At 31.4% G+C, this 21,967-nt stretch overlaps 1 protein-coding gene across 1 annotated transcript in view; it reads left to right on the plus strand.

Annotated features, from left to right (window-relative positions):
* The window catches only part of SI (sucrase-isomaltase), a 99,019-nt gene that overhangs the window by 30,638 nt on the left and 46,414 nt on the right, over nt 1–21,967 (plus strand). The window contains exons 15-24 of the mRNA XM_026448217.1: nt 1,106–1,277; nt 5,260–5,376; nt 7,375–7,529; nt 8,489–8,573; nt 9,285–9,341; nt 10,268–10,392; nt 11,792–11,880; nt 12,914–12,963; nt 13,673–13,843; nt 15,462–15,617. Of these exons, the coding sequence (XP_026304002.1) occupies nt 1,106–1,277; nt 5,260–5,376; nt 7,375–7,529; nt 8,489–8,573; nt 9,285–9,341; nt 10,268–10,392; nt 11,792–11,880; nt 12,914–12,963; nt 13,673–13,843; nt 15,462–15,617 (1,177 nt within the window). The remainder of the gene's footprint in view (nt 1–1,105; nt 1,278–5,259; nt 5,377–7,374; nt 7,530–8,488; nt 8,574–9,284; nt 9,342–10,267; nt 10,393–11,791; nt 11,881–12,913; nt 12,964–13,672; nt 13,844–15,461; nt 15,618–21,967) is intronic.

Consider the following 21,967-nt stretch of genomic DNA (forward strand, 5'->3'; position numbering starts at 1 on the left):
TACACTTAAACTCTTAAACACTGTCTTCATGGTGTTAATTTACTTTGTAAACTCAATAGAATATTACATGTAGCGGTGTTTAACTTAGTATCTCCTAGGAAAGAAAAAAATAGGCTATGTTTCAATATAATAAAGATTATAACACGGAAAAGCACTTGAAATACAGTTACTCATTTCCTAATTGCTTCCAATTATGAAAACGTTATAAATAATAGTTGGGTAACATGAGTGATGCTTGTAGTTGTGGACAGTGGTTAACTTCTAGAAACAAACAAAGAAAACCCTCTTAAATACTTTTTATCCCTAACTTGCCTACTATTATTTGAAGATGTAGAAATGAGTATATAATTGGAGTCACCACACTACAAAAAGTGCATTGGGTTCAAGTTCAGGTATAATATTTTCTATTTATAAGGGAATTCAATTAGTTTAAATCATATATTTCAAAAACAAATGCTGAGTAGATACCACATGCACATGTTTATTTAATTTGGTAAAGGATGATTGGAGTCATTCAAAATTTAGTGATTTCTAAAAATTCCCTTTCACTATATTTTACCAGAATATATTTAAATAAGTAAATATTAGTAGTGACATACAAAATTGATATGCAATTTTGACATAATTATTATAAATATCATGACATAATGCATTAGTCCATTTTCATGCCGCTGATCAGGCATACCTGAGACTGGGCAATTTACAAAAGAAGATTTACTGGACTTACAGTTCCACGTGGTGGGGGGGGGGCTCACAATCATGGCGGAAGACAAGGAGGAGCAAGTAACATCTTAGGTGGATGGCAGCAGGCAAAGAGAGAGTTTGTGCAGGGAAACTACCATTTCTTTAAAATCATCAGATCTCATGAGACTCATTAACTATTACAAGAACAGTGCAGGAAAGACTCGCCCCCATAATGCAATCACCTCCCATCAGGTTTCTCCCACTACGTGTGGGAATTGTGGAAGTTACAATTCAAGATGAGATTTGGGTGGGGACACAGCCAAACTATATCACATGGCTTGGAATTATGAAATTTTATAATTTAAATGCCAACTTTATTTTTTAAAATAACTTTTATTAATTAATTTGGTTTTCTTTTTAGAGCTGTAGAAAAAGTTTTCCCTAATAAGAGAGGCTTCATTCTTACCCGCTCAACATTTGCTGGATCTGGAAGACATGCTGCACATTGGTTAGGAGACAATACTGCTTCGTGGGAACAAATGGAATGGTCTATAACTGGGATGCTGGAGTTCAGTTTGTTTGGAATACCTTTGGTAAGACAGTTTCATACAGAGTTCCTTATCAAAGCAACAATTGTATTAATTTTTAATGTAATCTTAATGAATTTTAGTAAAATGATCAAAAGGCATGTTACAGAAATAATTCAGCTTTTTATTTTTATTGAGTTTATGAAGAAAATAAGAATACATGGGCCGGGCACGGTGGCTCAAGCCTGTAATCCCAGCACTTTGGGAGGCCGAGACAGGCAGATCACAAGGTCAGGAGATCGAGACCATCCTGGCTAACCTGGTGAAACCCCGTCTCTACTAAAAAAAAAAAAAAAAAAAAAAAACTAGCTGGGTGAGGTGGCGGGCGCCTGTGGTCCCAGCTACTCGGGAGGCTGAGGCAGGAGAATGGCGTAAACCCGGGAGGCGGAGCTTGCAGTGAGCTGAGATCTGGCCTCTGCACTCCAGCCTGGGCGACAGAGCGAGACTCCGTCTCAAAAAAAAAAAAAAAAAAAAGGAATACAGATGGCATCTATAATTTTCATACCATTAAGGTGAGAATGTAGTACTAATAAAATTCAGTGAAATCAAGATAATTGAGGAAAACAGATATAAATATAAACACAGCATAGAAAAGCTTATATAAAAGATATAAAGAAAAAAATAAGATGGTGAAGAAAAGTTCAAATATATTGGTTATAAAAATAAATGTCAGAAGTCTGAGTCTATTTAAAATACTAGATTACCAGTTTAGATTTTAAGAGATAATCTTTTGTTTAGAATATAAAACGTAAGAACAGAAAAAAAATGTTTAAAATTTCAAAAGTGGAGAAAATGTGTACTAGAAATTGCGAACATAAAATATCTGAGAAGTCTAACTCTATCAAACAAAAAAAAAGTAGTGTCCAATGTTGATATTCAAGACTAAAGAGAGACATTACATAACAAAAGTAACGTAGAAAGTATTATAAAACTGTAGTGATTTATTTTTGTTCACATGCACAAATAAAACAAACACCAAAAACCCAATAAATAAAAGTAACACCCCCCCACACACAATCTTGTGTTTGAAAATTGAAAAATAGGCTGGACAAGGTGGCTCACTTCTATAATCCAGCACTTTGGGAAGCTGAGGTAGGTGGATTACTTGAGGTCAGGAGTTTGAGATCAGCCTGGCAAATATGGTGAAAACCTGTCTCTACCAAAAATACAAAAAGTCGGGCATGATGACAGGCACCTGTAGTCCTAGCTACTCAGGAAGCTGAGACAGGAGAACCATTTGAACCTGGGAGGTGGAGGTTGCACAGAGCCAAGATTGAGACTCACATTTTTGAGACCCTATCTGAAAAAAAAATTGAAAACCATGTTATCAAATTCATGCATGAGCCAAAGATAAAGTGAATAGAATTGAAAAAAAAAAAAAAAAAAAAAAACCCTTAGAAAATTAACTTTTAACAATTTTACTGATTAAATCTTGGGAAATTTCAGCTGTTAGTATTTAAAGAAAAACCCACTGATTTAAATACTTAAAAAGAAAGAAATGCTGAACAGTGAGTGAAGTGCATGAATTTAAAAAGTGGAAAAAGAAAAACAATAAACCTAAAGAAAGATATAAGTAATTAAGCTGAGAGATAAAATTAAGGCAATGTAAGCAAAATCTCTAGAGGAAAAATTTTAAAATACAAAGGTGGTTCTTCAAAACTTTTAATAAAATAGACTAAGTTATAGCATATTTGTTAAAAAGGAAGGAAAAACAAGCAATATTCAAATGTATTTTATTATAAGGTGTCATTTATTATAACAACCAATTAATAAACCATAACCAACAGTCAATATTAAAACTAAATGTAGGACTTTTTGAGAAAATATAAGTGATAGCTAAGTAAATTAAATATATACCATGTTTAATAATAAGAAAACTCAATATATTAGGAATAGGCATTCTCTATAAAATGTTTTCAAAATTTTGTGGAATTCCAATTAAACAATAACAGGGATTTTGGGAAACATAAAAGGTGACTCTAAACTTCATGTGCAAAACAATACATTTTAAAGAAGTAGAGAAAAAGAATGAGGATTAGTTCTAACCAGATAAAGCTACAGTTATTAACACAATGATACTGGACTGTGGATATGCAAATAGATTAACATGGCAATATAAGACACAGTCCCATGCATATATAATTTGTTAAATGACAACACTGAAGGAAAGTATCAACTATTTACATGGACTATTAACTCAGTATTTAAGAAACAATATAAAATGTGTCAATTTCTCACACCGTGCACAATAAACAGTTCCAGATAGATTAAGGGACCTATGTGTGTAAAATAAACTTTATCCATTTCAGAAGAAAATATAAAAGGATAAATTTATGACATCAGGTTAGAGAAATAATTACTTAAGCCAAATACAAGCAGAACAAATCTTAAGGGAAACACGTATAAATTTGACTACAGCAAAATGAAAACTTCTGTTCATCAAAAGACCATTTGAAAAGTTAAAAATTAAAGCAACTCACCACGAAATGTTATTTTCAATTCATATAGTCGATAGATGATATTCAATTTGAAGTGCCTACCTTAAATCTATAAAAATTAAGAACAATAGAAAAGAAGTAAAAGATATAAACAGGCAATTCTATAGAAAGAGGATTCTATCGGGACCCAATAAAAATATGAAAAAGTTCTCAACTTCCCTGTAATCAGAGAAATGCAAGTAAAAACCATGGTGAGATATATTTTATGAAGAAAGATGATAAAAATTTGTCTGAACAATATCAAGAATTGGCAAGAAAATGAATAAGAGGAACCTTCAGGTGCTATTATAGTGCTTGCAAATGATTACAAACAGTGCTGATTATACAATTCATATTATAAATAAAAAAGAAAAATAATCCTGTGTACGTACACCATAGAGTAAGAATACATTTTTTACATATTCACAAGGATATCTATACAGGGTGAGTACCCCCTATCCAAAATGTGTGAGACCAGAAAGGTTTCAGATTTCAGGTATTTTCAGATAATTTAGTGTTTACATATATGCAACAAAATGTCTTAAAGGAGCAAATTTATGTTTCATATACACCTTACACACATAGTTTGAAGGTAATTTTATACGATTTTGTTGAGGAAACAGTTTTGACTGCAACCTGTCATTTGAGGCCAGGAATGGAACTTTCCACTTCTGGCATTATGTTGGCACTCAAAATGTTTTTTTTTTTTTAAGCATTTCAGATTTTGAATTTCTGGATTAGGAATGTTCAGCCTATATATAAATTTCACAGAAGAATTTTTATAGTCATGAGTACCCATACATTGGAGAACTAGAGCAACATTAATATAATTGAATCTCACACTAAAAGGAAATTACATTACAATGCACACAACATGTCATTTATACAGTTAAGAAAGCATGCAAAACAATGCTATATATTGTTTATAGATACATATATACTTACACGGAAAAAATAAAGAAATGTTTGTAAATGGTAAACACTAAATTCAGGATAATATTTTCTGGAGAGTCCTTGAATAAGGATATTGAGGTCTTATATGGATACACATTGTGCAAAGCTCAATTTTATTTGGAATAATTAATTTCAAAGCTCAACATGAACACATGGTCACAGTTTGTTATTATTTTATTCCTACAGTTACATATTATACTATAAGAAAAATCAGATCAAAGAAAGTTAGTTTGAGATTAAGAAGCAACATATTTTAATACAATAATTTCATCTTTTACAATGAATTAATGAGAACATCAAAATAAAAAATGAGGAAAATATAAATACTAAAGGCTAAGAAAATGCATAAAGGGACAATGAAGGAAACCTGTAAAATAATGCAACTAGAGACAAGGATGGAGCAAAAATGGAAAATAAATTGGTTTAAGGCAGCGCATATAAAAGGAGTAAAACAAATTGTAAATAATGCACATTAATCAGGTGAGGCATACAGTGTGATGCTCTAGCCAAATTTGACAATCTTAATATTATAAATAGTAAATATATTTGTTATTTAGGTTGGAGCAGATATCTGTGGATTTGTGGCTGAAACCACGGAAGAGCTTTGCAGAAGATGGATGCAACTTGGGGCATTTTATCCATTTTCCAGAAACCATAATGCTGACGGGTATGAAGTAAGTGCCTCTTGTTCTCCATGTTGTGAAATAAAACACAACCATAGTTTTCATTAATGTCCTTAAATTAAATCTATACAGTATATGGTCTGAAAGATTGTAGCATAATTTATAAAGAATTGTTAGAAGTCCCTCTCTCAAGACCTATACATATTTTGTATATTCTTACATTTAAAAAAAAAAAATGGTCAAATAAGGAAATCATGAAATGAAATGTAGTCACAGCACAAATATCTTAGTTGAGACTAATGCACACACTGTACAAATGTATTAGATTACCAGTATTTTAAATTAGAGCCAAAACTTCTAGAGTATGAATTCTTGGATTCTAACCATGTAAGTTCCGGGTAACTTTTATACGAAGAAAAGTTATAATATACTGTAATCGACTTTGAGTTTTTGTTTAATTCACATGAAACAAGAATTTAAAGATACCCACAAAACATTTAGAGTCCAGTGTCTTTCAATAATAAATAGAACTGGAATAAATACATAGGGACAAAAACAAAACTAACACTTTTAAAACACAGTTTTGGACTGGTAAGAGCAGAAGTGCAAGACAGTACAAAGCTAGTCTACCAGCCCTGGGAACTCAGCATACTGTTGGCTCATAATGATAAGCATGTTTTTCACAGAGAATAGTAAAATTCAGTTAAACCATTACATCAATTAAGTACATGTTGGTTAAGAAACCATTCAATGTTCACACACTGGCTGCATACAGGGCTTATATTGTGTTTGAGAAGAGGCACAACTACTGAGCTCAGCCTTGTGAGAGGCATGATCAAAAATAATTAAAAGGTACAAATTGGAGATTAGTTTCTTCTTAATATACCTAAATGATATTTTCAGGAAATGTGCGTCCATGGGAGATTTTGAAAGAAATTGCATGACACTCTACGTTCATTTGTGTTCTCCAAAATGCTGATGATAAGACAGAAATAAATTTTGAAATTTACTGTTGAAATAATGTGAATGAAAAAGGGGGTGAGCATGAGAAAGCGGGGAGAGTCTGCAGACCACGGTTCAGGTCTGAACTTGATGAAGGTGAAGGGAAGGTGGTTTGGGAGGGTAAATTCCGAATTGCAGCCTAGTTCTAACCAAGTTTCAGTCAGGTGAGTGGGGAGTCCTTAAGGGAAAGCTGACCATTGATCTTTCGTGCATCTCCCAGGAATGAGTCTGCATCGTGTTCTTACTATGCTCATTCAAGGCTGGGAGCAGCATTGGGAAACATGGTTTTCAGTGCAAACTTAATAGTGGATTCAGGGAGACAGTAGTTGAGGTCTTCAGTTAATATCGTTACCAAAAGCAGGAGGCCTAAACAGGCTTGTCCATATCAGTGTTACTTGGCTGAAGGAGTCACTTATCTAGCCTGAGCTCAGTAGAGAGGTTGCACTTCAAATTGTAAGTCTACAAGGCTGTCCAGGTAGCTCTGTTCCCTGTGTTCCTGAGCCAGCAACCTACCTGTGATAATTCTAATAGTAATGGTACAAGACAGTAAGTCCTTAGGCAAGTCCATTTCAAGCCTCTGCTTTAATGTATCACACATAATAACATCCTATTGGCCAGAGTGGATTGCATGACTGAGCGCCAAGTCAAAGCGTGGGTAGGTACACTCTACCTTCACTGGTAGAGATTACAACATTCCATGATAAAGGATGTGGGTACAAGGAAGCATGAAACATTGATGCCAATAATTCATTCTACCACAATTACAAGATAAAAATTCTCTTTTGTTAAAAAATATTTATTTTTTTCTGTGGCAATACTTCAAATATGTTGAAATGTCCACTTCAAAATTAAGTGTAATTAAAACATATAACAAAACCTAGACATATTCATTCAAACACTTTGATGATGAAACTGGAATAATTTTAATTTCTCATAAACAAGCTGAAATTTATGTAGTTTGCTTTAAACAGCAGATTAAAATGCTTCTACTTTAATTTTCACTCATATTTTAGCTTTCTTATTTTAATTTCTCTTTCTATCTCACAGCATCAGGATCCTGCATTTTTTGGGCAGAATTCGCTTTTGGTTAAATCATCAAGGCACTATTTAACTATTCGCTACACCTTATTACCCTTCCTCTACACTCTGTTTTATAAAGCCCATGTGTTTGGAGAAACAGTAGCAAGACCAGTTCTTCATGAGTGAGTACTACGTACAATAATTATAATAATACTTTTTAAAGTATTTTAAAACTTAAACAGAAAAGATTAATAGAGATAAATCAAGATATAAATTAAATTTCTGATGCTTGTTTTTACATTTGTATAGATGATTTTAAGAGCTATACAATGATACTAGTAAATACAATTAATTGGACAATATTTAGGTAGAAATGAGAGAATTAAATAGAACTTACAAGGAAAAGATATGAAACATGTTAGGATATTGTATCAGTAAGAAAGATTAAGCATCAAATTATTAAAAATATATCAACTAAATATTGAAACAATAAACTAAACATAGATCAAGAGTACAGTATAGTACTTACTAAAAAAGGAAATTGTGTTTATCTTTACATATATCTTTCTGTGATGAATGACTTAAAGATCCTTTTAAATTCAGGTAAAAACTAGAGTTTACCATGAAAAAGTTTTAAGTGAAGAAAGTAGAATATGAAAGATTTCCTATACTTTATGAACCTATCTTATAGGAGAAAATAATTAAACAGAAGAGTTTTTGTATAAATAAAAGGTAACCTTGTGATCTATGATAGATTTTTGAGTATGAGATAAACTGATTTTCTCCTTCTCTCTTTTCTTCCTTCTTTCTTCCCTTCCCTCCCTGCTTTCTACTTTTCTTCCCTTTGTTCCTCCCCCTTCCTCCTATCCTCCCTCCCCTCCTTCTTTCCTTCATTTCTTCCTTTTCCTTTCTCCCTCTTCTACTCCCCACTTCTTCCTTCTTCGCTTCCTCCCTTCCTTCTTGAGTGTCAGATGAACAATAAAGGATGTAAGAACTGTGGATTCAAAATGTCATCTGAAACAAGCACAATTCAAGATAATAACAATTCCCAGGAAAAAAACTGAAAAGATAAACCAAACCAGGAATTTAGCTAAACTTATTTTTTCACTATTATACTTTAAACATTGTCATTTGTCTTAAGGTTTTATGAAGATACGAACAGCTGGATTGAGGACACTGAGTTTCTGTGGGGCCCCGCATTACTTATTACTCCTGTTCTAAAACAGGTAGGCTCTACAGGTTTGATAACCTTATTGTTTAAACTGAAGTTTGTACAACTAAATTGACCCTACATTACAAAATATCTGAATAATAGATGATACTCAGTGGACTGTTTCAAGCTGATAAATATAAAGTTGGAATTCTATGATGTGAAACCAATTTCAAAAAGTTGAAAATTATATAAAGTTATTGTTCTCCTGAGAAAAAAAAAAAAAAACTATATTATAGAATCAAAGTCAAATCATAATAACAAAGGGCTTTCATTTAAGTAGACATATACATTGAAATTTTGCTCAATTGTAAATAAAGAGGAACTGGAAAACTCGCTGATCAGATGAAAATGTTGGAGAAACACTGGAGTGAGTTGGTAATTATTACCTATTTTTAAAAGGTGTATGTGTCTATGGACGTAAACAGAAATAAACATATTCGCATTCACAATGACCATGTGGTTTATAACAGTACATATATATGCATACATTATTTTAATTGCTATCTAAATTAATTATTTCTTTACCTCTTTGCTTTTATAAGTTTTACAATATATTATCTGAAGCTAATAAAATAGCCTTTTGATTACTATCTGGAGGAAATATCGGAGTGTAATAACATAAAGTCTTTTTCCCTTGACTATGAAAACCCAATTTAATATTTGATAAGATCCTCTCTGTTAAAAATTGAAATTAAAAAATACATATTATCTTTCTTTATTTTAGGGAGCAGATACCGTGAGTGCCTACATCCCTGATGCTATCTGGTATGATTACGAATCTGTAAGTAACCTTAACATACTAATGGACTCACAAGTGTATTTTTAAACATTTCTACATAAAAACTTTATTCCATAGAAACTTAACTACATAGCATACATATTTTTAGAATTTCTGTTATTAAGTATAAAAAATAATAATTTCAAACTTTAGAAATGTGTCAAAATTTTTGTAAGTATACCCTTTTTTGCACATGAGCTAGACTCTAATATGAAGTTATATTATTTAGCATAAAGAGATATTATTTATTTTTAAATTTTGGAAATAAAAGTTAGTAGTAATGTAGGAAGGGGTGGCAACTTGTTTTAATGCTTTTTCTTATTTTATATATTTATCTTATTGCCAGAAGACTTGAGTACTGAGCTAATCTTACAAATTTGTTTTTATATAATATATTCAAATATTTGAAAAAGGCTTTTATTTCAACCTTGAAAAGACAAAATAACAACACTCATATACACCATCCATTTTTTTCAACTGAACAAGACTTTTTGAGCAATATTTATTCTAAATGATATTATTTTGCAAATCACTTATATTGGCTAAGTATACCCTTATTTTTACAGGAATAATGATTTTAAGAAAATCCTTCCTAAAGACATAGTTAACTTTAAACCATAACGAAGAATAAAAAAGCTAATTCAAGTACTGTTATTGTAGAAAGAAAATGAGTCTCTTTATGTTGATTTTTTTTTATTTTTGAGAAAGTGAACTTATTTTTCCTCTGCTTTGTTCAGCAAACTGGGGGAAAAAAAAAAACAACAAAAAACCAAACTCTCCTAAAACTAGAAAACAATAGATTGTATTCATTTTGATGACATAAATTGCTCATAATAAAAATTGTTTCTATGCATAACTTTTAATTCTTGTGAAATAGAGTTTAAAGTCTTCAATAATATTAAGAATATTTGTAATCTTCCAATTATTAGGGTGCAAAAAGGCCATGGAGGAAACAACGTGTTGATATGTATCTTCCAGCAGACAAAATAGGATTACATCTTAGAGGAGGTTATATCATCCCCATTCAAGAACCAGATGTAACAACAACAGCAAGGTAAAATGAAAAATCATTAACTGAAATCTAAAATAAAATTCAAATTCTAATATTTCATATTTGCATTAAGAATCAGAGATAATATTTAGTTTCTTCACCTGCAGATATTTGACACACAGAGGTAATACTGAACTATAACCATCGTAGTTATAAAAAGAATGAAATTATTTATATTATTATAAATATCTTGATTTTCAAAATTTCTAATTTACTTAGAAGTTAACTTCCTGTATCAAAAATTTACTCACATTAGCATAATTAAAGATAATATTTGATTCTTAATAAATATACAAAATGTGAATATTTGTTATATTATTGAGTAAAGTATTTGTTAGTTTTTACATATTTGAATTTCCATACATAAATAAATCCCAATGTATTTCTTTCTGCTAAAATGTTTTAAGTTCATAAATGAACTGGGTATTTCATGTTAGGTAAAGAGCAAGAGATAAACTAAATTGCTCACTAAGTGTAAATCTCGGAAATATTTTCTAAAAGTAAAAGAAACTTGAAAATGCTGGTGCTCCATTTCGCATCATTCATTCTGAGTACAAAGAGCACAGAAAGTGCCGTATTGAATTCACATACTTTTCCCTATTCTGCCACAACCCAACAGGAAGTTACTCTTTATTCCTTACCCTACTGTATTTTCTTCATAACATTAAGAATATCTGAAATTGTGTTATTTATTATTTTCTTTTATGTAGTATGTTAGTGATATGCATTAGTAATTAGTAATTTAACTGTTTTGGCATTCTAGAATGGACTAGTATCATAATGTAACTGATTCACGAGTATGTTCTCAAAAAATTGTTATACACGAGAGCTCCTGTTATACAGGAGATGCCTGGACTGTATAGCCTTGTAGATAATATTTTACGGTAAAATGTAACTTAAAAAAACATATTTCTTGACTATATCTCATTTCTCCTGTTATAATCATTTCATTTATAATATTCTTACAGATTCCACTAAACATTATTTCAAATTTTAATCTTTTTTTAATTTTTTTGCTCATAAGTAGTAGACTTAATTCATTGAGATTTAGGGGTATACAGGTTGAGTTGAGCCTTAATATGACACATTTAATTTTTCTCATTTGAATTAAAATACATTGTTTCAATTTTGCAAGTATCTCAGCCTTCAAAAAATCCATTATTGCATTTATTACATTTATTCTTTTGACTCATTTTCTACATATATAAAGTACTTCTGTATTCACATAAGAACATTGATATCAGTAAATTATTAATACATATAAATACAAATTTATTGATGTCAATTTTCTTACTGAATTCAGGACCCATAAAACAGACAGGTTGAAGTGGAGTTATTTATAGGATATTGTATTATTATGCATTTATTTTGAATCATATATGCATCTAATTTTTCTTAATAGCCGTAAGAATCCTCTAGGACTTATAGTAGCATTAGATGAAAACAACTCAGCCAAAGGAGACTTTTTCTGGGATGATGGAGAAACTAAATGTAAGTCTGAAAGCGATATGCTTTAAATGTTCATTCTGATAACTGGAAGTTTTGGCTTTATTGATATAGGTTTTTTCATTTTTAAAATATCACAATTTTTATTTTTAATTCCTAAATTTTTATCTGTTACAGGCTTTTAGGTTACTTTAAACATTTTACCATTGTTATTTGCTTTATCTATATTTAACTAAAATATCTAGTTTTGTGCTTTTGTTTGTTGTAGGTCTTTGACAAGACTTTTTAATCTATCTTTATCTTTTAGATTAAAATAGTCAATAAATTCTCAGGTATACAAATTGCATTATATTTTCAACTGTTTTGAAGTAAGATAGTAATTATAACTAAAATTTTGTTACTGTAAACAGAAAATAAAACCAACATTTAACGATTTAGTTATTTAATGTCAAATTATTTGAGGTAAGAATGTCATTGTATCAATTGCTTACAATTTATTTTCCTTATTATCTTTCATTGTATTTCTTGAGCTCCAAACTTGAGAATTCAGTATACCAAACGAAATATTTAAAAGTAATTTTATGCTATGGTATTTCTAATTATGCCATAGTTAAGTTTGTCTATTTGTATTTACGTATTCACTTACAATTTTCCTAATACATTTTTAGAAACCTTTTAGAAAAATCTCATTTCTTCTAATAGAGGGCTGTTAGGTATGTGTTTTATATATGAGTACAAAAGATTAAAATTTATCTTCTATTTTAATTAACTACTTCTTAGGTGTATTATGGAATACCCTTGTACAAATTTTAAAGAGTTACAGATAAATATAAGAAGGGCAACAAGAAAAAAAAGACTATCCTAAATGCCTTTAAATGTATATGAAACATGTGAATATTTATTTATGTATTTTTGAAAATGTGTGTATTTAAAAATCACCACAGGATTCTGTAACTCTCTCCTAAGCCTTATATTCACCCTCAGTTAACATTCGTTTAAACAAATTACATTTGTTTAACATAACAAGCAGAGAATTTAACATTACATTTTGTACTGATCAAGATATTTTTCATTTCAGATACCATACAAAATGGCAGCTACATATTATATACATTTTCAGTTTCTAATGTAAGTATTCTCATTGTACTTATAGTTAAATGTATAATTTGTTCATGCCTATGTTATTCTTTTATGGTGAATATTTTGGAAAAGGTGTTTACATTTGCCTACAGATTTTAATGGAATGTAACGAAGTAAGTTGTTCATTTAAATTGTTTATTTAAATTGTTAAATTATAAACAAATTGTTATCTTAAAATTTTATAAAGTTTGTGATCATGTAATTGATGCAAAGAAACCTATAGAGTTCTTAACATGTTATGTTTGGTCTTAGGCAACATGCCCTAGGAAAACAATTTCAACATATTTGAAAATATTTTAATGAATTAGTCACAGTAATAATTGGTGTGGATTTTGGTTTATTAAATTTTGAATAGTTAATAGAAATGATTTTTTTTTCATAGATGTTGGTTTTATCATACATTCTTTTTTGGCAAAGTTAAATTATTCTTCATCAATGTTAGGACTAGAATAAGAATGAGCATATATGTGTTGCATATGACTAATTAAGGTTGTCTCTGAAAGTAAAATTTTCTGGCATATATATATAAATTAAAATAGTTATTAATGAGTATATTTCTATGTGCTACTTGGATGAGGAGAGCTGGAAGGAATAGAGGCGTAGATGATGACCTTTCTTTGCTATGTCATATCGGTATTGTTATTTCAGGTTTATATCTGATGACCTAATATATAATATCATATACTATTTTTCCCAGAACACATTAGATATTGTGTGCACACATTCATCATATCAGGAAGGAACTACCTTAGCATTTCAGACTGTAAAAATCCTTGGGTTGACAGACATTGTTACAGAAGTTACAGTGGCGGAAAATAATCAACCAATGAGCGCTCATTCCAATTTCACTTATGATGCTTCTAACCAGGTAATTACAATCTTTTAAAATATTTTAGCTATCATATAATCTCACATTTAACATTATATAACCATTCGGGCACTTACCATATTTCTCCTCTCAGTGTGTCTTCCTTCCTTCTCTTCATTGCTTCCTTCCTCCCTTCATTTTTTTCTTCACTTTTTCTGAATAATATTCTAATTTATGTCAATCCAATTTGTATTTAGATATCAACATGAAGGGAACTTCTTGCAATTTCTCTCTCCCTGTTTTATTTTCTCATGCATACTAGTTATATGGGCCTTGCTAATATTTTCCATAAAATTCTTCTAATCTGAACTCTAACCTACCTATTGCACACAAAAGAAATTCCAAATGTTTTAGCTGCTTTAGACTCTTTAACATATTGGTTCAGTTCATTTCTTTAGTCTTTCTCCTGTTTCTTTTTTAGTGAGGTGTCATTGTCCTCAAAATATATCTTGTACTCTTCTGACTTCAATTTTGTGTTTACACTTTTCTTCCCCTGTAGAAAGCCTTCCTTATGTTGTGATTTTTGTTTCCTTTGACAGTTGTAGTACAGAGGGGAAAAGAATAACAAAATTGGATGCAGAGTTATTGGATGCACAGATTCCAGCTCTGCTATCTCTGCTTCTAAACACATTAAATAAATCTCTCATTATTTTAGTTTTCTCATTTGCAAAATGTAGTATTTCAATCATAATGTTGCTTTGGGTAGTAGATTGATGTATTACAAAAGAGACTGTAATATTTAAAAACATGAAAGCAATTATTTTTGTCATTTACCTTTTTTCCATTTATATAATACCAAATTATTAGTAATATTGCCATAAATAATTTCTTAATTGTTTAAGATATAGAACATTGTCTTATAATATTTTTGTCTAACTCATAAGACCTCTGGCCCAGGACTTTTCAATTATTTATTTTCATAAAATATGTACTGATTAATTATTTTTTATTTAGTAGGTATATCATGATTTATATTTCCTAGCACTATAAGAACAAATTGATATAAATTAAGCAATACAAGCTTATTGTGAACTTTATGACTCTAATAGAGATTAAAAGAGGGAATAATGAAAAAATAATTGTATTGGTTAGGTATGCAATATAAAGGTCTATCTGTGGCTATTTGTATGTCTACTTTTATGCTTATAAATATATATACATAATCACTAGTAGTATACCTTTATAATTCTGCTATGCATAGATTGATCTTTATATGAACTTTCATTACTCAAAGTAAAGTTTTGCAACTATGGTAGATATCAAAAAGTAAGTTATGCAGATGAAAATCTGGGTGTGGGATAAATTTGCTCACATTATTCCCAAGGTATATAAGAAATAATCAAACATAATTTTGAAATCCCAATTATAGCTATAATTGTATGTGTGTGCACATACATATGTACATATATGTATATATACGTAAATACACACATATATATTGCATATATATAATTCTATTTTTTAAGTATTTTATCTAAACTACTAATGATTTAATTTGAAGAATTGCCATCATTGCCACATTTCGTAAAATGTAAATTTTGTTAAAAATCATCCAATGATCAGATACAGTGTTTAAAAGTTTTGTTTGTTTGTGTTTTTTGTTTGTTTGTCTTCAAAGGTTCTCCTAATTGCAGATCTCAACCTTAACCTTGGAGGAAACTTTCGTGTTCAATGGAATCAAATTTTCTCAGAAAATGAAACATTTAATTGTTATCCAGATGCAGATTTGGCAACTGAACAAAAGTGCATACAACGTGGCTGTGTATGGAAAACGGTAATAATAATTTTAATTATTACTCATGATATGGTTTTCACATAAGCATTTCAATGAAAATTTTACATGTTATACTTCTAAATCTGCAGCATATAAACTAAATTCAATTAGATAATCATGTGGAATGTGAAGTTAGCGTCTCTGACAGGCAATTCACTTTTATTTTAATTAATTATCCAAAGACATATCTTAGTAAAGGCCAGGCTGAATTGATGCGTAAATTGCTTTCCAGGCACTTTGGATAGTGTAACTTTACTTAATAAAATAATACTGTCTGTTACACTTTACTTGGTGTTGACTGTAGCTGATTTGCTCATTTGGATAAGATATGCCAGTAGTGGACACTATTTCGAAATCATTGTCTCAAGTTATTAAGACATATAATGTTGAGTAGAGGGCTAGTTCTCTTCCATTAAGGATGGTAATCTCTGGCCAGTTATTTTGACTTTCATTTTAACAAAATAATGATGACTGAGGGTGGCAGGTATTTTTACCAATGTCACAGGAAGGACATTGTAAAACATTCCCTCTTGCTATGCCTGTTTTTCAAATTCTGAACTTTTTGTTACATCATTGAGTTTTGTCAACAGATACATTTATTTAACATAACCAAATAATTAAATGCGTTTGTTATATCACTGGGATGAGTCAAGACATATCTGTCAGCAATTTTCCAGAGACATTTACATTTATATAAAGAGATGCATAGAATCTCTGCCTCCAGAGAAATTATCCCGATTTCTCTCCATTAATTGTTAAAACCGCATAATCTGTATCACTAGTGAAGAATAGGGAAGAATATAAGAACAGAAAAAGTGAAGAGGAGAAAAGATTTTAAAATCAACTGAAATCAAATAGTGAAGTTCATTTCTCTGAACCTTCTCTTTAAGTTGCCTCTCTTCAGCCAGATTCACATCCATTCCCCTTTACATTCAAAGTATGCTAACTTTATCAAAACAAATCTAAAGGACAAGTGGGAACAATTCATCTTACTAAAGCATAAATAGCTTCTAAACATGAACATGTGAAATTTTATCTTTCCCATTAAATATTTTTAATGTGATATATATAATGTTAAATCTATATAATGTTATATATAATGCTAACGTTATATATATAAAACTATATATAACTAGATATGTATAAATATATATACACACACCCACATCACAGTTTTTTTATCTGCTCATTGATTGATGAACATTTGGTTTGGTTCCACATTTTTGCAATTGCAAATTGTGCTGCTATAAACATGCACGTTCAAGTATCTTTTTTGCATAATTACTTCTTTTCCTCTGGGTGGATACTCAGTAGTGGGATTGCTGGAACAAATGGTGGTACTGCTTTTAATTCTTTAAGGAATTAAAGAATTTGTCAACAGATACACTCTTTCCACACTCTTTTCCATAGTGGAAACCATCAGTGTAGAAGTGTCCCCTTTTCACTGAATCCATGCCAACATCTGTTATTTTTTGATTTTTTGATTATGGCCATTCTTTCAGGAGGAAGGTGGTATCACATTGTTGTTTTGATTTGCATTTACCTGATCATTAGTGATGCTGATCATTTGTTCATATGTTTGTTGGCCATTTGTTCATATTTTCTTTTAAGAATTGTCTATTCGTGCCCTTATCCCACTTTTTGAAGGGATTGCTTGTTTGTTTTTCCTGCCAAATTGTTTGAGCTTGTTGTAGATTCTGGATATTCGTTCTTTGTCAGATGTGTAGATGGTGAAGATTTTCTCCCACTCTGTGGGTTGTCTGTTTACTCTGCTGACTGTTCCTTTTGCACTGCAAAAGTTCTTTAGTTTAATTAAGTCCCAGCTGTTTATCTTTGTTTTCATTGCATTTGCTTTTGTTTCTTGGTCATCAAATCCTTGCCTGAGCCAATGTCTACAGTGCTATCTTCTAGAATTTGTGTAGTTTCTGGTCTTAGATTTAAGTCCTTAATCCGCCTTGACTGGATTTTTGTATAAGGTGGGAGATGAGAATCTAGTTTTATTCTTCTGCATGTGGCTTACCAATTATTATAGCACCGTTTGTTGAATAGGATGTCCTTTCCCCAATTTATGTTTTTGTCTGCTTTGTCGAAGATCAGGTGGCTGTAGATATCAGGGTTTATTTCTGGGTTCTCTATTCTGTTACGTTGGTCTGTGTGATTATTTTCACACAGTACTGTGCTATTTTGGTGACTGTGGCTTTATAGTATAGTTTGAAATTAGGCAATATGATGCCTCCAGATTTGTTCTTTTTGCTTATTCTCACTTTGACTATGCATGGTCTTTTTTGATTCCATATGAATTTTAGGATTGCTTTTTCTAGTTCAGTGAAGAATAATGATGGTGTTTTGATGGGAATTGCATTGAATCTGTATATTGTTTCGGCAGTATGGTCATTTTCACAATATTCTTTCTATCCATCCATGAGCATGGGATATGTTTCTATTTGTTTGTGTCCTATATGATTTCTTTCAGCAGTGTTTGTAGTTTTCCTTGTAGTGGTCTTTCACTTCCTTGGTTAGGTATACTCCTAAGTATTTTATTTTATTTTATTTTATTTTATTTATGTAGCTATTTTAAAAGGGGTTGAGTTCTTGATTTGATTCTCAGCTTGGTTCTTTTTAGTTTATAGAAGAGCTATCGATTTCTGTACACTAATTTTGTATCCGAAAATTTTGCTGAACTATTTTATCAGTTCTAGGAGCTTTTTGGAGGAGGCTTTAGGGTTTTCTAGGTAAACGATCATATCATCAGCAAATAGCGACAGTCTGACTTCCCTTTACTGATTTGGATGCCCCTTTCTTTCTTTCTCTTGTCTGATTGCTCTTGCTAGGACTTCCAGTACTATGCTGAAAATAAGTGAGAATGGCCATCTCTGTCTTGTTCCAGTGCTTAGAGAGAATGCTTTCAATGTTTCCCCATTCAGTATTATGTTGGCTGTGGGTTTGTCACACGGTTTTTATTACATTGAGGTATGACCCTTGTTTGCCGATTTTACTGAGAGTTTTAATCAAAATGGAATGTTGTAATAGAAGATCCTGTGATTTTTGTTTTTAATTCTGTTTATGTGGTATATCATGTTCATTGACTTGCATATGTGAAACCATCCCTGTATCCCTAGTATGAAAGCCACTTGATCATGTTGGGCTATCTTTGTGATGTGTTGTTGAATTTGGTTAGCTAGTATTTTGTTAAGGATTCTTGCATCTATATTCCTCAGGGATATTGATCTGTAGTTTACTTTTTTGGTTATGTCCTTTCCTGGTTTTGGTATTAGGGTGATACTGGCTTTATAGAACAATTTAGGGGGGTTCCTCCTTTCTCTGTCTTGTGGAATAATGTCGATAGGATTGGTACCAATTATTCTTTGACTAACTGGTACAAATTCTGCTATGAATATGATCCTGGACATTTTTTTGTTGGTAATTGTTTACTACCATTTTAGTCTCACTTCTTGTTATTGGTCTGCTCAGGTTATCTAATTCTTCCTGATTTAAGGTTGTGTCTTTCCAGGAATGTATCCATCTCTTCTAGGTTATCTAATTTATGTGTGTAAATGTGTTCATAGTAGCCTTGAATGATCTTTTGTATTTCTGTGGTGTCAGTTGCAGTATCTCCCATTTCATTTCTAATTGAGCTTATTTGGACTTTCTCCTTTTCTTGATCAATCTTGCTAATGATCAGTCAATTTTATTTATCTTTTCAAAGAACTAGACTTTTGTTTCAGTTGTCTTTTGTATTTTTTGTTTGTTTGTTTCAGTTTCACTTAGTAATGTTCTGATCTTGGTTATTTCCTTTCTTCTTCTGAGTTTTGGTTTGGTTTGTTCTTGTTTCTCTAGTTCCTTGAGGTGTGACCTTAGATTGTCTATTGTGCTCTTTTAGACTTTTTGGTGTAGACATTTAGGGCTATGAACTTTCTTATTAGTACTGCCTTTGCTGTATCCCAGAGCTTTTGATAGGCTGTGTCACTATTGTCATTCAGTTAAAAGACTTTTTACATTTTCATCTTGATTTTATTTTTAACCCAATGATCATTCAGGAGCAGATTATTTAATTTCCATGTATTTGCATGGCTTTGAAGATTCCTTTCAGAGTTATTTCCAGTATTATTTTACTGTGGTCTGAGAGAGTGCTTGATATAATTTCGATTTTCTTAAATTTATTGAGGCTCATTTCGTGGCCTATCATATGGTCTATCTTGGAGAAAGTTCCATGTGCTGATGAATAGAACGTATCTTCTGTGGTTGTTGGGTAGAATGTTCTGTAAATATCTGCTAAGTCCATTTTTTTCCAGGGTATGGTTTAAATCCATTGTTACTTTGTTGACTTTCCATCTTGATGATCTTTCTAGTACTATCAGTGGAGTATTGAACTCTTCCACTATTACTGTGTTGCTGATTCTCTCAATTCTTAGGTCTATTAGTAATTGTTTTATAAATTTGGGAGCTCCAGTGTTAGGTGCATATATATTTAGGACTGTGATATTTTCCTGTTGGATAAGGCTTTTTATTATTGTATAATGTCCATCTTAGCCTTTTTAAACTGCTGTTTGTTGCTTTAAAGTTTGTTTCATCTGATATAAAAAATAGGTACTTCTGCTGTTTTTTGGTGTTCATTTACATGGAATGTTTTTGTTCCCACCCCTTTATCTTGAGTTTATGTGAGTCCTTATGTGTTAGGTGAGTCTGTTGGAGGCAGCAGATAGCTGGTTGGTGAATAGTTACCCATTCTGTTATTCTGTGTCCTTAAGGTGGAGCATTTAGACCATTTACATTCAATGTCAGTACTGAGATGTGAAGTACCATTCCATTCATTGTGCTATTTTTTGCCTGTATACCTTGTGTTTTTTAATTATGTTTTATAGGTCCTGTGAGATTTATGCTTTAAAGAGGTTCAGTTTTGATGTATTTCTAGGATTTGTTTCAAGATTCAGAGCTCTTTTTAGCACTTACCATAGTACTGATTCTGGTAGTAGTCAATTCTCTCAGCATTTGTTTGTCTGAAAAAAAGTTATATCTTTCCTTCATTTATGAACCTAAGTGTCCCTGGATACAAAAGTCTTGGCTGATAATTGTTTTGTTTAAGCAGGCTGAAGATAGAGCCCCAATCCCTTCTAGCTTGTAGGGTTTCTGCTGAGAAACATGCTGTTTTCTTTTATAGGTTACCTGGTGCTTTTGCCTCACAGCTCTTAAGATTTTTTCCTTCATCTTAACTTTAGATTACCTGATAACAATATGTCTAGGCAATGATATTTTCACAGTGAATATTCCAGGTATTCTTTGAGTTCTCTTTTATTTGGGTGTCTAGGTTTCTAGCAAGGCCAGAGAAGTTTTCCTTGATTATTCCTTCAAATATGTTTTCCAAATTTTTAGATTTCCCTTCTTTCTCAGTAACACTAACTATTTTTAGGTTTGGTCATTTAACGTAATCCCATACTTCTTGGAGGCTGTGTTTATATTGTCTTATTCTTTTTTCTTTGTCTTTATTGGATTGAGTTAATTCAAAAACCTCATCTTCAAGCTTTGAAGTTCTTTCCTCTGCCTGTATGATTCTATTGCTGAGACTTTCATTTCTTTGTTTAAGTCCATGTGGTAGGATGATATCATCAACAAAATAAGCTTGAATAGATGAGAAGTATTCAAAGACTAAACCCTGGGCGATTACAAACTTTAGCCAAGGAGGAAATGACAAAGGAGGCTTAGAAAGAACAGCTCAAGTATTGGGTTGGAAATAACATGCTGGGTCCTGGAAGCCAATTGAACAAAGCATTTAGAACGGAAGAAATGATCAACTATGCCAGTTGTTTGTTAGTAAGATAAGGACTGGAAACTGACATGTGGATTTGGTAACGTGGGAGTCTTTGGTAACTTTGGCATGCAAACATTAGATGTAGTACTAGGGATAAAAGCCTGGTTAGAGTCAGTTCAAGAGAAAATCAAGGGACACATTAGAGACAGCGAGTATGATGAACACTTCTAAGTTTTGCTGTAAATAAAGCAGAAAAAATAGAACAGTAGTCAGAGAAACTACTGAAGTGACATTTACTTCAAAAAAATGAGATGAATAAAATCAGTTTATGCTGTTAAAAGTAACATAATGAATGCAATATTTTTGATGCAAGAGAGGGTGGAGAATTGAGGGAGAAATATTTTTATAGGTAAGGAGGCCTGGGATAGGGTACACAGATGAAATTGTTCACTTTAGATAGAAGCCAGACAGTACGCCCTCGAGAAGATGAATCAAACAGAGTATCTCAATTTAGTCAGCTTAGGCCCCTTTCTTTTAAAGAGCTTTTAGGAGGACTTATACAACTTCTTTAAAAGGAAATTGGAAATGTAGATAAATATATTTC

Source organism: Piliocolobus tephrosceles, chromosome 2 (assembly GCF_002776525.5).
Source record: "Piliocolobus tephrosceles isolate RC106 chromosome 2, ASM277652v3, whole genome shotgun sequence".
NCBI lineage: Eukaryota > Metazoa > Chordata > Mammalia > Primates > Cercopithecidae > Piliocolobus > Piliocolobus tephrosceles.